The following is a 17,424-nucleotide window of genomic DNA, read 5'->3' as shown; positions in this document are numbered from 1 at the left end:
GCGCTGATAAACTCTTCTTTCCGTTCAAAAATTATTTTGTACAGAAATGTTTGGTAAGATTCTCTTGAAGAATTAAGGTTTTTCCTTCTTTACGCAAACAACATCTTCAGTTTCATACTCAAAATGTGGCCGCAATGAAATTCTCTCCTTAAAATGAGTAGAGACCACTCCTTATGTAAATTTAAAGGGCATTCCTGCTGAATCGGCCCCTTTGCTTGCGGTCGCTGAAACTGTGTACTTCCGACGTCTCTTGTGCCACCTTCTGTAAACATTTATACACAAATTTTCTGCGACCACACGTTTTACAATGATCGTTTGCATTTCATTTTGATCTAAAACTCTCTGTTTTCAGGCATGCCAGTTCGCGGCCTGGTTGTTCGCAATAGCCTGTGGGCTCTTCTGCATCTTCATTAAGGTACCCTGGTACCAAGTCAAAGACCCGACTACTGAGTTTGGGAAGTTATCTCTGGCGTTCTTCGACCGGATCCTGTGGTCCATTCTTATGTCCTGGGTCACTATCGCCTGCGCCACTGGACGAGGAGGTATGTCTAAGCCCTATATGCTGCCATCATTTGTCTCCATTCTTACCAAATGTTCCACAAACGATGAAGTCAGTTGAGAACAAAGAGAAAAATTCCGTCTTAATTGAATAAAATTAAGTCAGGCGAATCTAATACGCCCGACAGAAAGTTGATTTCAAGCTAATTAGGGTTTCCTCATTAGGTAGACGGTTTCTCATTAGCTAATGAGTAAAGCAAGAGCTAATGAGCTAATGATTTCAAGCTAATTTCAATCCAACGTGATGTGGCGAGTTCCACACATCGTCAAAGAAACTCAAATATATTTAGAAGTGGAATAAAGGCATAAAACCCAACTTGAGACAGAAAGGCTGGAAACACTGGAGGAGATCAATTGAAAAGGCTCTAACAGAAATGGCTAGCCCTTCAGTCCGGAGAGTGCATTTCCACAGTTTTATGTAACACCTTTGCCGAAAGTACAATTAGGCAACGCGGTTTTTTTCTGATGCGTGTATATGAGCGCTTATGACAAACTTCAGTTACAAATCTACGTTACGAACGAAAAACCCTTGTCTTCACCTCTGGAGATCGTTTGGTATTTAGGGGTGCCGTAACTGCATGCTCCACAATACGTCTCAGAAGCAAACGCCGTTGCCTGGTTACCTTTGACAAAAGGCGATACAAACGCAGCAGTTTCAGCGCACATATTTAAGTGCCAGCCAAGAAAGAACGCGGATGGTGCAGCTGTACACGGTAAAACAATCAAAGCAGACAACAGAGACGTTCGCTGAAAGTTCAACAGAAAACGGAGAGAGAAATTTTGTGCCAGTGATAGTTTATCAGAGTCTTTTAAACAAGAATAGCGGATGGTCATTCGAGCGGGTTATGCTACATTATTTGGCGAAAAGAAAATCGTTGCAGACCATGGTATCTCTCTTCGCTGAGCCGTCGCCTCCGAGGGGAACTTTTAAAGAGGCGTTTCAAATGACCTAACCTCTCTTATACCCTTCTGAAAATAGCACGCTTAACTGCGATTACGATGACCGTGGTTTTCGCTACCCGTGGTTACTGCTGTTCACACTGCGGACCAAACTGCGAGTACACCGCTAACCACGGTTATCGAGAACTGAGCTTGACGACGTTGGTTTGCGTCTCTAACCGAATGGCGGCCTCTTCGGAAGGAAAGTGCTCGTCGGCGTCCTAGTAACAGCTGGCCCGTATCAACAACGTACATTCTTCACACCAAATCACCTTTTAAGAGCGACACATTAAAATAGGCAGTGTCTATAGTGCCGTCATATATGGCGCTTTTACACATCCTTCGAGACCGACCGACGGGGCCGCAAAAGAGCACTGCAGCACCGTACCACGGTGCTCAGGCTGCGCATTCTATCGCCCTAACGTCGAAAAATGACCGCTCCTTACCGCATCATGAGAGCAGACGACAAGTTCCCAACATTCGCAGTGCCGGATGCCGCGAGCTTACCTCAGTGGTGCAACCCGCGAGCGTGGCGGACGACGACGCTCTGGCAGTGCGCTACTCTCTAGTCGTCGCTAGGCATAATTGGTTTCATATGGAAGCTACAGCGGACAGCGCTTTGCAATTCGTTAGCGCGATAGCAAACGTTCTACTCATGGCATAGTTTTAGTAGACGTTTTTAGCGTACCAGAGACGTACTATCGGAGATGTATACCGGTTTACCGGACCCCTCTTGCGCATGCGCAGGGACATTGTTGGGATGAGGGGGGCCACTGCGCGTGCGCAAGAGGGGTCTGGTAAACCGGTATATGTCTCCGGTAGCACGTCTCCGGTATGCTAAAAACGTCTGCTGTCAGCCCCACTGTCTCGTACTAAAATAAAGATGTGGTCTATTCCAGCGACGCCGTAGCAGGGGCGCTAGCGCACAAGCAGACCTGGCGAGCCGCGGCGCGCCTTTGGCCGCCATACTATGTAGCTGTGAGGAGAAACTTGCTAGTATCGCAGTTCTCACTGCAACCAGCTTCTCGATACGGGTCAGCCGTCCTTAAGAAGAATTCCTTTTTGACATTCTTTTATCCCAGGGCTTATTATTTATTGGGACAACCCTTTGAGTGCGAAGGTACTATTTCGATGGGTCAACCCTGAGCAAGATCTTGGTATGTTTGCACGTTTGCGGTGTTTGCGGGTTTGTGCCAAGGGAAAGTAACAAATAATATAAATCAAATAAATATCCCTGACTGAGAGTCAAACCCACGGTTGAGCGGACAGGTAAGCTTCGCAGGCCGCAGCGCGAGAGCCCTATAGGCTATCGCCGCAGCGTTTTTTCTTTATTGCATGGATATAGTGCGGAAAAGAAAAATCTGAGTGCGTATGCCTCAAAATACCAGGCTGTGTAATACGGTCCCACCATACCCCTGCACGTCCCCACCTTCCCTTACATCAATACTCTGGGAGGCACACACATGCATCTTGTCAGGGGAGACAGCTAGGCTGCTCTTCTATAGGGCAGCATATACTCCCCACAAGAAAGCGCACTGCCCACGAAACAAAGATTTCGACGATCGCGGTGATTCGACCGCACACACCTCGTGTTGAACTGCAACACCCTCTTGCGCAGTGCATTGCACGTGGTGTTGTTCATCGCAAATACTACTGTCAAACTTATTCGCGCTTTGAGCTATCTGGTGGCGGAGAGATGTGCGTTGCATGCGTTGGTGTGGAACACGTTGCGGCAGATACACAGCACTTGAGGAATACGCGTTGACGTTGGCAACATTGATGCACAAACCTGGTACTGGAGCATAGGCCGCCGGTGTGCACTAGGTGAATTTTCATTGACGATGCAAAAGTTGAACACGCGCATAACTGGCACCCTGTGTCAGCGGACACCTCAATCGTGCTTTCAGGTAAGCTGCGGTGGTGTCCACCTGCGAAAAACTGTGCTTTCGCAAAGTACTTCGTGCTTAGCAATGCTAAACCGCCAGCAACGTGTTTGCTTGGCGCGGACGGCTTGTGGGAGGCGCGGTGGCGTATGATGATTGAGGCAGTGCTATCAACGGGTGGCACTGTCGAACGGCACTCTAGATACTGCGTTGTAAATAACAAAGATATCTGAAAATGTAGCCTCGCTCTGCCGATGATCTTCTCACTTAGTTTGTTCCACCCAAGCGGCCATTGGCTGCGCTAACCAAGAACCGAGGACAGCCGTGTGACATCGGCGAGCTGCGATTCGCGATAATTTCAGTTCTCTAACCACTGTTAAGCTTAACCGCGGTTAGACTGCCCGTGGCATTAGATGCCCCGCGTACTACCGATTACAGTTCTGTCGGACTTGAGTGGTGCTCAGCAGCACTATATAGACCAGGGTTCTCCCAACTTTTCGGCAAGACTTATGCAATTCAGACTTATCAATGCTTTAGGTTTTAGAAATTTTAGATTTATCAAGCAGATAAAGTTGAAAAAGTACAATAATATAAAACACAGACCTACGGCATAAATGGCAACCTTTTATTTATATTTAATATTTCAATTCAACTTCTCTGGGCAGTACACAACCTATGGACACAAATGTACAAATAGCTAGTAACACAAACAGAAATTAATATTTTTAGAAATGCAAAACGCACACAATATAAATACGCGGCCATATGAGCAGAAATGAAATGTCCAAATATGCGCGGCGTCTTGTGGTTGCTAGCTCCGTAGGAATGTCAGTACAAAGATATTCCCTTCAAGGGAGACAGAGAAGCACAAAGGAGAGGTGTAATGCGAACAGTGCAGCTGATGTGAACCGTGGCTACAAACCTATTGTGCGCATAATTAGCAGAGGCTTCAAGTATTCATCAGACAAATTGGATCTTTACTTGGATCTCACGTACTTCATCTTTGAAGTGTAACAAATTGCTTGCGGCTGCAGGTCCGATCCGTCAAAATGAGCGAACTGAAAACAGAAACAGTTTTCTAGCATGATCGAGTGCTAGTCGAAAATAATTGCCAATAAAAAGTCTGACGCGATGGATGCGCGAGACCAGGTTTCGTGCGTGGTCGCCGCGCGGGCTTGGGGCCGTGCACCCGTGGTTGGGTTGTGACCCGCCCCGACGCGGTTGGAACAACTCCGCAGGCTGTAGTTTTATGGCGCCTGCAGTAAAAACCTGAGCGGCTATGGCGACCTTCGAACGCCGCAAATCCGTGCTTGACATCTGCTGCGTGTGTCGAGATACGTCGAATATTTGCTTGTCAATTCACCACGGTCCGTTTTTTCTTCCTTTTTTCCTTAAAGATTACAAACCGGCAAGATATAAAAGACCACTGCTTAAAACGTCATGTTTATTTCCTTGCTTGAGAATCTCCGATAGTGGCTGCCTGGAATAAAAGTATGTATGAACTTAGCTGGCAGAGTTAATAGGGTTTAGTAGGACTGGAGTCTGCAGAAGGGACTACGAATGAAAAGAAAGCGACATTAACAATGGACCAATCTTTAAAAGTATGCATTCGATGTGGACCGACACCGCTTCATGGATCTACTCCAATTAGATTCTTCTGAATGCTTGTTGGACTTTTTTATTGGGAAACTGCCTGCTCCTTTTCTTTGTTTCCTGTTGATTGTTTGCTTTTGTTACAAATGTAATAAAATCTTGCTTCATACCCGAGTTGACTCTTGTTCTGATGATTTCTTTAAATGATACATGCTTGCCTGGTACATACCCGCTGACCTGCCTACCCACCCACAAGCACTCTATACATACGTGTGGTAAAAAATGTGTACATGAAAATTCGAAGGGCAATAAAAATTAATAATACTTTTATTATTATATTACTAAACAATAAGAACTGAAGGGACACAAATTTATGGAAGGGTAGAGCCAACTTTTGAGCCTTTCTGCATTTCTTGCTGCGTGTAATCTTCACGATGACACCACCTTAACACGCCGCAAGCTTTTTACGGTGTTCACAAAATCGTCCAATAACCCCTCTAATAATCGTTATTTCAAAACTTGCGCATTCGATAAAACGAAATATGAGAAATTCACGTTGGCTTAAAGTACTCAAGATAAGAATTTCGATGCAATAAAAGAGTTTTGTGAAATTTGCACCCAAAAGGTCTATTGCTTGTTAGTTTGCAGGCCATCAATGTTTTTAGGAGGTTATGTACGCTTCAGCTTGTATTACACAAGTGCCGAAGTCGAATGTGCCTTTCATAAATTCGCGGCTTGGAACAGCGTCACACAGTGCAGAACACTAACAGAAATTAAGAGCACAATTGAACTCACAGTGGGGCCTTAGAGCATGTGTTGAAAGGATGCGAACCTTGTAAGATTTCTGGCGACAGCCGGTGGTCTGATTCAGCTGCGTATTCGGCCCGGACACCTGCAACCAGGGTCACTGCACGGCGATAGGCATCTTGGTTCGCACGGCCGGTCCTCGCGTGGTTTATTGGATTCGAGACGGAAGATTCCACTGCCGTTTGTAAACAACATTGTTCCCGGTAGATCGACCGTGCGGCACGGAGGCAGTTAGCGACCGCCAGAACTGAGCAGGGGTGACTCACCCCTTCAACTGTGCCTGCTGGCCGGCGCCTCGCCCATTCGGACTTCCCGGAAGACGTGTCCGACTTGACAGCGGGAGAACTGTCGTTCGGACGCGAAGACAACGCTCTCTCTGGTGGGGGCGATTGTCCAGCGGCACCCTCTCTCTCCGGCGAGGCATGTGACGGGGGCGTGTCCCTATGTGAAGTGGTGTGTGCGTGTGTACGACACCGCAAGTTAGGCCACGCCCAACCTGGCGAAGACCTCCTCGAACCTGGGGAATCCTAGGGACCAGACCCTTTTTAAACCGGACGACGAGTGCCGTGAGGAAGGAATCCTCGATCATCCTCAGATCTTCTCAGATCCTCAGACCTTCCCCCATCACCCTCCAATGGGTTCCAAAATCTCGTAAAATATGTAAAATAAACCACCTGTACAGTTTCCTTCATAACCAAGTCCGACAACGTCATTCGGAGAAGGGACCTGCGGCGCTGAAAGAGTCAGCTCACTCAAGGACCCCTCGTCCCCAACAACTGGTTGGCAGCAGCTGGGATGGACCGTGCGACATTGTGCTTTCTCAACCGGTAAGCGTTTCGGCATTTTGATATAGGATTCGCCAGGCTTCAGATGTTGAGAGAATAATCTAGAATCACTGGGAAGTGTATGTCAATTGAGAAAGGGTAATCTCACGACATTTTGAAGATAGCATTGCCAAAGCGGAGAAAGCGTTGTCATGGACCTTATGAAATTGTCAAAGTCGGACTTGCTGTTGTTATGCGAGGAACTGTCAATAGAAGTACAGGAAAAAATTACAAAACTTTAAATATGCAAGACAATTAAAAAACACGTAGATGACGATCAGCTGGTAGATACGTGGAATTTGGTACAGGAAGAAAAAAGAAAAAGGGAAGCGGAATGGGAAAAAGAGAAAGAACGGCAAAAGTGGGAAGCTGAAAAAGAAAGAAATATAAAGCGATTGCAGCTTGAAAGCGAAAATCGAAAAAAGGCGACAGTACGAGAGCCGGGTCTCCTGAAAGAGTAAGCTATGTACAATCATATAGAATGAACAGATTCATGCAGCCCTATGAAAGTGGAAGGGACATAGGATTTTACCTGGGAAACATTGAGAGAACTTGCGAAAGGGAGAACTTTGCTCGCAGTACATGGCCGCAACGGCTTCTGGCACTCTTGCCATGTGAAGTAGCTGAAGTCATAGCGAGACTTAGCACACAAGACGCAGCTGACTACGAAAACGTCAAAGCCAGCCTGCTAAAAAGGTACCGGCTGTCAGCCGAAGCTTTCCGACAGCGATTCAGGAACGCAATGAAAAACGATAGCGAGGGCTATCCGGATTTCGCGTATGGCCTAAAGACGAATCTGCTAGAGTGGCTAAAAGGAGCCGAGGTTTGTGAAAGCCGAGACAAAATCATCGAGTGTTTTTGCCTTGAGCAATTTTACCGAAGCATTCCCCAAGTGGTGAAACTGTGGGTTCAAGACAGGGAAAAAAGTCGACACAGTTGAAAGGGCAGCTGAGCTAGCAGAGGAGTACGTTTCGCGCAGAAGCTTGAGCACTAAAGAGGGTGCGTCACACGCTCGAAACGCGATGCGAAAAAAGGGCCTTGCAGAAAGACTCGAAGTGCTAGAAGTTCGGAGATATCGGAGGCAACGAAGGTAGCGCCAGAAAAGCTTGAAGAACAGGCGAAGAGACAGGGAGCTGACAAAGCCGCGAAAAAAGAGTTTGAGGCTAGTAGGCCATTTCGTTGCTACAACTGCAATGGTGTCGGGCACTTTGCAGCCAAGTGTACAAAGCAACGTTTGGTGTTCTCGTGCGTCGAGGATAACGCCGAGAATATAGAGCTCCTTAAGCCATACCTGCACGAGCTGCACGTTAACGCGAAACCGTGCAGGGTGCTTCGAGATAGCGCCGCGACGATGGACGTTGTCCACCCGTCTTACGTGTCAGTGGACGATTTTGCGGGAGAAGTCTTGTGGATAAAACAGGCAGTAGAAGAACACAGTGTATGCCTTCCCATAGCTAGAGTGAGAATTTGTGGACCGTTTGGAGAGCTAATCACTGAGGCCGCAGTTTCGAAGGCCGTGCCACTTCAATATCCTTACCTCTTCTCAAATCGATCAGACCAATTGCTACGCGAGAGAGGCCAGAAACTCGGAAGCGGGGTGATACAAGCTTTCACAAGATCGAAAACTCGTCAGCTCGCATCTCAGCTAAGTCAGATTCCCGAACCTCAGGTAGCCAGAGACGCACCAGCCAGCATATCGTTGCAATCAAATGAGGAGGGAAGGAAACCAACGAGGAATGAAATCCAGACAGCTGACCGAGCAAATGAGCGACGAGGGACTTCAACCACTAAGTCGGTAGAGGAATCAGAAAACGCTGAAGGATCCGTTTTATCTCCAACATCGCGCAGTTTTGATCGCCTTCTGCAGGTGAACAGGGAGTCCCTAATAAAAGAACGGAAGCAGGATCCCACTTTGGAAAGACTGCACCTTACAGCTAAAGAGGGCATCGCGAGACGCAACATAACGATGCATGAGAAGGGAGGCTTACTATACCGACACTACCAGGACAGAAAAGGCAAAGCATTTGATCAGCTGGTCGTGCCCGAAAAATACAGATCGGACATTCTGAGTCTCTGCCACGAAAATGGCTGGGCAGGACATCTGGGAATCAATAAAACAAAGAAGCGGCTATTAATGGAATATTATTGGCCGGGTTGTTTCAAAGATGAAGAACGCTACGTAAAATCATGCGATGCGTGCCAGCGCGTGGGCAAGCCGGGAGAGACATGGAAGGCTCCACTGAAAATTGTTCCATTGATCTCGGAACCCTTTCGCCGGCTTGTAATAGACACAGTAGGCACTTTGCCTACAACGAAATCAGGCTATAAGTACTTGCTTACTATGCTATGTCCCGCCACAAAATTTCCCGAAGCAATTCCGTTGAAGGACTTGAGCTCCACAGAAATAGTCGACGCCCTTTTGTCAGTGTTCGCGAGAATAGGATTTCCGGCCGAAATCCAAGCCGATCAGGCGACGGTCTTTACAAGCGCCTTGACGACCACATTCCTAGAAAGATGAGGAATAAGATTGTTACACAGCTCGGTGTACCATCCGCAGTCCAACAGTGTAGAGAAATGGCATTCGGTGCTGAAGCGGGTGCTACGTGCTCTTTGTTATGAGCATAAAGCAGACTGGGAGGATTGTCTACCGGCCACACTTTTCGCTTTACGAACAGTCCCCCATGAAGCTACGGGGTTTACCCCAGCTGAACTCGTGTATGGAAGAGCCCTCCGCTCTCCCCTCCGAATGCTGAGCGAAATGTGGGAAAGGACAGGAGAGAACCAGACAGTGGTTGAGTACGTGCTTCACCTACTGGACCGCCTTAACAACACGAAGGAATTAGTAAATCGAAATATGAAACCTGCCCAGGAGGCCGCCAAGGTCTATTATGACAAAAACGCGCGCCTTCGAGGTTTCACCGCGGGCGATCGCGTGATGATCCTCCGGCCATCGAAAAAAAAACAAGCTGGAAGTTCACTGGGATGGTCCAGTAGGAGTGTTCCAAAAACTTTCGGAGACGAATTACGCGCTAAGGCTTCCAGGCAGGGGAAAGCAGGTGAGAATCTATCATTGTAATCTGATGAAGCCGTTCGTGGAACGCAGCGGGATCGTCAATCTGACTCTAAATGAACCAGAAGAGCTGGACAGCGAGAGTCAGGGTTGGAAGGGAGGTGCTGACGCTAGTGACAACGTGGAGAACATTCTGGCTCACTCCGTGAATGCAGATTTCCTAAGCGGGACACAGGTCGACACGCTAAAGCAGTTGTTGAGCGAATTCGCTTACCTGTTTAGCAGTCGCCCGGGAAAGACACACCTCCTGAGACACGAAATCGAGCTCACCTCTGATGAGCCGGTACGGTCGAAACCCTACAGGGTATCACCGCGGCAAAAAGAAATAATGGACGCGGAAATTCAGTGCATGTTGGAGTTAGTGGTTGTAGAGCCAGCAGAAAGTGACTATACCTCACCGCTAATTCTTGTTGAGGCCCCAGGGAAAGATCCTCGTCCCTGCGTGGATTATAGAAAGCTGAATACAATTACCAGGGATCAGCTATACCCGATTCCCAACATAGAGGAAAGGATATAAAGGTTGAGCGGCGCGAAATTCATTTCCACCCTCGATCTCGTACGAGGATATTGGCAAGTTCCACTCTCAGAAAGGACGAGCAGGTATGCCACTTTCATCTCCCCAGCGGGCACCTTTCGACCCTTAATGCTTAGTTTTCGGTTTAAGAATGCCCCCTACAGCTTCTCGAAACTCATGCACATCGTACTGAAGGACATGCAGTGCTTTGCACTCCCTTATTTAGACGATGTGGCAATTTTTTCGGAAACCTGGCAAGAGCATGTAGAACACCTAAGGACCTTGTTTTCCAGTTTATGACAGGCTGGACTGACACTGAAGGCAGAAAAGTGTAGATTTGGTTGCGCACAGGTGACGTACTTGGGCCACGTTGTAGGCCAGGGAACTAGGAGCCCATCCGAATTAAAGATTGCCCCGATCGCAGCATTTCCGGAACCACGGACGAAAACGGACATTCGCTCATTTTTGGATTAGTTGGGCACTACCAGCGATATATTCCTAGCTACTCACAGCGGGCTAGTCCCTTAACTGACGCCTTGCGAAAGGGAGCACCTACTAACGAAAGTTGGGATAACCAAAAAGAAAACGCCTTCAAAAGCCTGAAGGAAGCACTCGTGTCCCGACCCTTCATTAGACCCCTGACTATGGGAAAGAGTTCATAGTCCAGTGTGATTCCAGTGATAGAGGGCTGGGTGCTGTCTTAAGCCAAGTTGGCTACGACCATGAAGAACACCCTGTTCTGTACATCAGCCGCAAACTGACCAGTAGAGAGGAAGCGTACAGCACTTCCGAAAAAGAGTGCGCGTGTTTAGTTTGGGAAGCACAGAAGTTGTCGTGTTACCTGTACGGAGCAAACTTTGTATTTGAGATTGACCATTGTCCTTTAACGTGGCTGCGACAGATGTCCCCCAAAAATGGTTGCTTGCTCAGATGGTGTCTGGCTCTCCAACAGTACAATTTCTCGGTGCGTTATAAGAAGGGGAAACTGCACGGAAAGGCTGATTGCTTGAGCAGACTGATGTAAGCGGGAGAACTAAGAGGAATCTCCTCCTGTGTGAGTTTTTTTTTTACTTTGTTCCGAGTAATCCGGCTGTGGCAGTTTCAAAAGGGGATGTTTCACGCTCAATCGGCACAAAATTAACCCAAATGTGAACACAATTTTTTAAACGTGTGTTGTTGTCAATGGAAGAAGCCTGGTGATTCTTTGGCGAAGTCCGAGCGCTTGCGGGTGGGGCAGTGCTTTGCCGTTTGGAACGTCCCACCTGCGCTTTCCTTTGTTGGTGGTGCTTTGGGTTCTGCCTTGGGGGCGATGATATTGCAATCCAGGGGACCAACACGGACGCCATCTCATCTCTTCCTGCCCAGCGGTCGTCAACGCTGGACATTCGAGATTTTTCGGGCCGCGGAGGAGCTGTAAGGTTTCTGGCGACAGCCGGTGGTCTGATTCAGCTGCGTATTCGGTCCGGACACCTGCAACCGGGGTCACTGCACGGCGATAGGCAACTTGGTTCCCACGGCCGGTCCTCGCGTGGTTTATTGGATTCGAGACGGAGGATTCCACTGCCGTTTGTAAACAACATTGTTCCCGGAAGATCGACCGTGCGGCACGGAGGCAGTTAGCGACCGCCAGAACCGAGCAGGGGTGACTCACCCCTTCAACTGTGCCTGCTCGCCGGCGTCTCGCCCATTCGGACTTCCCGGAAGACGTGTCCGACTTGACAGCGTGAGAACTGTCGTTCGGACGCGAAGACAACGCTCTCTCTGCTGGGGCCGATTGTCCAGCGGCACCCTCTCTCTCCGGCGAGGCATGTGACGGAGGCGTGTCCCTATGTGAAGTGGTGTATGTGTGTACGACAACGCAAGTTAGGCCACGCCCAACCTGGCGAAGACCTCCTCGAACCTGGGGAATCCTAGGGACCGGACCCTTTTTAAACCGGACGACGAGTGCAGTGAGGAACGAATCCTCGATCATCCTCAGATCTTCTCAGATCCTCCGACCTTCTCCCATCACCCTCTAATGGGTTCCAAAATCTTGTAAAATATGTAAAATAAACCCTCTGTACAGTTTCCTTCATAACCAAGTCCGACAACGTCATTCGGAAAAGGGACCTGCGGCGCTGAGTCAGCTCACTCAAGGACCCCTCGTCCCCAACAACCTGCACAAAGCTGAGCAATGCTGCACAAAAGTCGCCATGCCCGGACCGGATTTCGTTGCCCTCCTGCTGTTCAGGAAGCTACATACGCCTGTAAAATGCTTCTTTAACTTTTTTCCGAAAGGTGGAAGGACGATATGCACAGCCGTTATGACACTTTTAAAGAGAGAAACCTTGCATCAGGAAGAAAGCTTTTTATACTCGCTGCTGCCCGTCATGTCGATGCCCGAAGCAGTCGAAGCCTTAATTAGTTCGCAGCGCCAATACATTCAGTGGCAAGATGGACAAGAAACTAGACACGCCGCATGGAATGAAAAATTGACAAGACCGGCGAAAATAATAAAATGTTCGGAAATAACCATAATTCACAGCAAACTCCTCATGCGATTCATCACGACACTAAGACGGTGTGAATGCCACCAATTGCCTTCTTCTTTGAGGAGCAGAGTCAGTATTCTAAAGCTGTGCATTTCCAGTTGTCAATTTCGTGTCCATTTGGTCCTCGGTCATTGGTTATTCAGATATGCCCGCGTTTTTTAAGCGTCTGTGGGATGCGACACAGCCATTGGATGTGGGCGACCGGACGTCACCATTGGCCGCCTATCGCAGCCAATGGCAACCGGAGGTCAGGACCAATCACCTGCTGTTGACAGAGCGCTGCGATGCACCTCACCACTATAGCTGTATACAGCAGCCAATCGCAGCCGATGGTGGTGTCCAGTCGCCAACAGCTCAATGGTCGGGTCGCACCCCATGGACGCTTGAAAGCGGAGGGTATATCTGAATGACCATTCACAGAGGACCAAATGGACGTGAAATGGGCAATGAAGAATGGACAGCGTACAGAATATGGCCCCAGGAGAATGAGCTACAATTACCCAGCGTAGTCACCAGAAATGGTGCCTAGTTGCTTTTTCCTTTTTTGCCCACATGAACGTGCAGTACACTCTAAAAAGGTACTCACATCCTGAGGCGAAATCCTCATCTTTCTAATAACTGTGCTTTGTTACAACATGCCCGAGAGCGCAAATCTATATAGGTAATGTAGTCGATGTTACATGTGCGGTGTCATTAAGTGGATTTTAACAAGGGCTTCAGGTGTCGCAGTCTGAGAAAAATTAGGGCGCCTTAGAGGTCAATTACAAACCGCTTTAGCGCTCCAGTTGTGCCATATAATTCTTAACATCTTTTTTAAGTAATCAATGGCAAGGCAAAATCACGTCTACTTACAGAATGTGCGTACTCTCACTCTGGAAGACAGCTGTAAACGTGTCTGTCGACTGAGCCTCTCGCTCTGATTTTGCACAGCGATGGAATTAGGAGCTGGTCTTTGTTTATTATCGTAGTTGTGCTCATTTCTTGTTCGTTTAGTCAATTCTAAATGGTAGGCGCAATGTCACCATCTATTGCTGAGAACGTAAACGCGGGCGAAGACCATGCGAGCAGCACGGAGGACATCTTGATGGCCGTCTCACCTTCGCACCGAGGGATGACGCCAGCACTCGTTGCAATAAAATGGCCACTTCTTTATATTTTATCCAACCGGCCCCACAACGGAGGAACCGAAATCCCATTCACATTGAATAACACACGTCTATTGGAAATCAAACAGGGTTTGATGGCAGTCTACGAGTGGCTTTCTTTTTTCTTAAATACGACTGAAAAGAATAGGTATTTTCAGAAGCGCGGCTGTTCACGACTGTAAAGTGGAAGGAAGGCTTTTTTAGGTCCTTCGAAAACATTACTACAGGCCTAATTTCCACAGTGCACCATGTGTGTTTTCATAACCCCTGTATCTTCTCGTATATCTAGAAAGGACAGTAATTTACGACGCTAGTGTATCCCTTTCAACTGCAGCGAGTGCTTCGAAAATGCATTAACACGACTGTGCTCTTTTCTCTTACCATCTCTGCTCATACATATGTGTATTCTGTTTTATTTACTATATTAAACGAAATCATTTTTGTATTTCCACCTGTCTTTCCGCGAACGCAGGCTTCTTAAACACGTTCCTGTCGTGGAGCTTCTTCACGCCCCTGAGCAGGCTAGCCTTCGGCGTGTACATCATCCACGTGCCCTTTGTACAGCTTTGGTTGCACATCTCCAGGGAGAGGTTGTTCTTCTCGCACTTTTTTGTGGTAAGTAACCTGACCTAAATATTTTATTTTTGTTAACAGATATGCACATGTGAAAAATTGAGCCCATTTTAGGTCGAGACGTGAATTCGTTTTTTTTGAATTTCTTCACCAGTACGCGCGCATGACTTTTGAGAACCAAGTTTCGTTTATAATGCTACTGTATATTGTGTTCTTTTAAATCAGGTTTATTGATCTATTAGAATACTGACACTAACGAGGCGAGAAAAATTTACTGCACTCACCTACTATGCCGCGTTAATAAATATTTCGTATGACCGCAGGAAGTAATGAATTATGTTGTACATGAGAGAGTGTATTAGTTTAAACAGAGAGAACGTGCACTGGCTTGTGACTGGTGATATGTCCACCACTAGCACTGCCGTGAGCAGAGCAAAATGAGGTGAGAGGAAGGCAAAAGAGAAAGGAAAGCTGCCTGGAAGCTTTCAGACTGCCGACGTTGTACGCTGCATACGAGATGCATCTATTAACCAATAAACATTTAAAATATTCCAATTGAAACGATATTTCTATTATTCATCGTAAATTGTAAGCGCGTAATATGTGGCGCACAGCAGCATCTAAAGGGCACTAGAAGGTGGTACTCAGTAGATGTCTTGAATGTCTTGAAATATAGGCTGAACAGGCGCATACCGACCTTCAAGGGTTCATGCAATGTGATGTTCGCGGATATATTTAATTCACTTTCACCCCGGGCGCGTTGTCTAAGATCTAACGGTGCACTTTTCAATGGGCACAATGGGCTGTGCGCGTCAGTTATACGCTGAATGCAAATACTGTACGCAGATAAAAAAAATTGCAATATGTTGCATTCATAATCCTGTATTCCGTTCATAAACTTGCTCTTAACTGCACTCTATAATTCCGATTTCCCGACTGGACACAGTAAAATACCACCTAGCTCTCCGACATGCTCAAGTGTGACTGGTTAGTAAACCCGACCCAGTTTGGCGAGCTCCCAGAACTCGGCGCTCTAGCGCTTCCTTCAGCGCGATGGGGGAATTTATATACCACAATTTCACCTGCCCGCTTTTGTTAGGTTCATGAAACCGTTAGTGTATCTTCTCTAGTATAAGTCTAATAAATGGGTATAACTCATAGAGCGTTCCTGCTCCCTTCGAGCCACCAGCGTCAGTGCTGCGCGAGTGTGACTCTGGCAGCGCGCACTAGCTTTTTTACAGCGCTAGCTGTTACAAGAACGATCTTGCGCATTCGCGTCTAGTGTCGCCACCATAACACGACCGTGAAGGGCAGAGCGCAATCGTAGCAAGAAAGGAGGAACAGAAGGGGAAAGGGAAAGGACTGCGTATGCGGCTCAGTCAGTCGCCGGAGCGGTCAACGATGCAGCGGCGGAGATTTGGAGCACCAGAGCAGAGAGCGACGCAGTTGCGTAGATGGGTAGAGGGCGCCTCGCCAGAAGCGACGGAGCGGCACTGATGTCACAAACGGTGCCGGATTGTCGCTGTGGCAGCTGAGTAGTGCAATGTATGAAGCAAAGCAACGCTTGGGAACGTCGGCAAGCCAAAGGGGAGCTGGGGTAGTCTGTACAACGTCGCAAGCGAATGCAACAAAAGGGGAATGTCGAGTATACAACTGCGCGGTGCGTCAAGACCCCAAAGTGGGGGCTCGGGTTGCGGCGGGAAAGCAGTAGACGCCAAAAGTTTGAAGCGCGAGCTCGGGATGTTTTGCGAAATCGCGAATGACGCGAAAAACCCGAAGTGTGAGCTTGCCGCCCTGCGTCGGCTACTGCAAAAACACAGCAGAGCTAGGCAAGCTTGCGAAAAGCTCAACGCAAACGAAAAAGTTCAAAAAAGCAATAAAAAAGCTATCTGAACAATCTCTTGCTTGCATTCAAGTGGCACACACTGGGAACAGCTAAACTAAACTTTTTTGTTCCATAGCATATTTGGTGATACCAGTTCACTAGTGTTGCGCCTGAAACCTTTAGAGAGATATTCACATGCACCTTTCAAACTCAATGTTTGGCTCGCTCATCTGCATGCTTAAGGTGTTTACGAAACAAATTATAATTCCCGTTATTTCAAGCACTGATTCATTTTGTGCCTTGCTTCCGTTTATTGACAGATGTCCTTCTTCTTCACTATACTTGTCTGGAGCTTCCTGCTCAGCTACCTGCTGTTCATCATCTGCGAGGCACCGACGGGAAAGCTGGAGAAACTCATCTTCGAGCCACTACGTAGAAGGATGAGCAAGGAGGCTATTGGTGTGCTGCCACATGCTGATGGTGCTGAACACAAATTACCGAGGGTAGCCCCGACTCGGCGAGCTGAAAAGGTAGCCTCGCTAGAAAACAGCGACGACAAGAAGACGTCTAATGGGTGGCATTACGAAAAGGGGAACCTGACAACGTGTCATCTCTGAATCTCTAGTTGCACAGATCGTAATGAACAAACTCAGGACCGCTATGCTTCTCGAGAAAAGTAATGCAAGTGCTATGTCCTTAGTGCCGTTGAAAGTCCGTTATAAAAGATGGGATCACAAATCCCGCCCTTTTGTGGCTTAAGGATATAATTGCTTCTGGGGACTGCATTAGAGGAAGCTTTTTATCGAGACAATGAAGCAGCCACGCTGGAGTAGTCTTTGTTTTTTTGTGGTCACATTCACACTTTCCTAGAGGCCACGAGAAGGGTTTTTTTGTTGTTATGGGCGCTTCCCGTGTGTAGGAACCTGACGTGCTTTCAAATAAATCTTGTTGGAAGTAACCACTTGCGTTTTCCTGTGCTACTTCTTCGCCTTTGCCTTTTCTGGGCTCTTTCAGCGACCCTGAACTACCGACAAGCCCGGACACCCTGAATCTGCCAAGACTATTGGCGACATTCATGACCTGGAGGTGGCGGTTAAAGAAATCCTATATTGAGCACATAAAGCAACGCTATCTAATAAGGCAGCGTTATGTATAGGGCTCC

General features: G+C 47.7%; 1 protein-coding gene across 1 annotated transcript in view; it reads left to right on the top strand.

Moving 5' to 3' along the window:
- The window catches only part of LOC144111899 (nose resistant to fluoxetine protein 6-like), a 52,439-nt gene extending 35,227 nt beyond the window's left edge, over positions 1 to 17,212 (top strand). The window contains exons 13-15 of the mRNA XM_077644930.1: positions 353 to 542; positions 14,337 to 14,479; positions 16,583 to 17,212. Of these exons, the coding sequence (XP_077501056.1) occupies positions 353 to 542; positions 14,337 to 14,479; positions 16,583 to 16,879 (630 nt within the window). The 3' untranslated portion in view covers positions 16,880 to 17,212. The remainder of the gene's footprint in view (positions 1 to 352; positions 543 to 14,336; positions 14,480 to 16,582) is intronic.
- The last annotated feature ends 212 nt before the right edge of the window (positions 17,213 to 17,424 follow it).

Source organism: Amblyomma americanum, unplaced genomic scaffold (genome assembly GCF_052857255.1).
Source record: "Amblyomma americanum isolate KBUSLIRL-KWMA unplaced genomic scaffold, ASM5285725v1 scaffold_12, whole genome shotgun sequence".
In the NCBI taxonomy this organism is placed as follows: Eukaryota; Metazoa; Arthropoda; class Arachnida; order Ixodida; family Ixodidae; genus Amblyomma; species Amblyomma americanum.
Note: the sequence above shows the minus strand (reverse complement) of the source record. Positions and strands in the feature narration are given on the sequence as shown.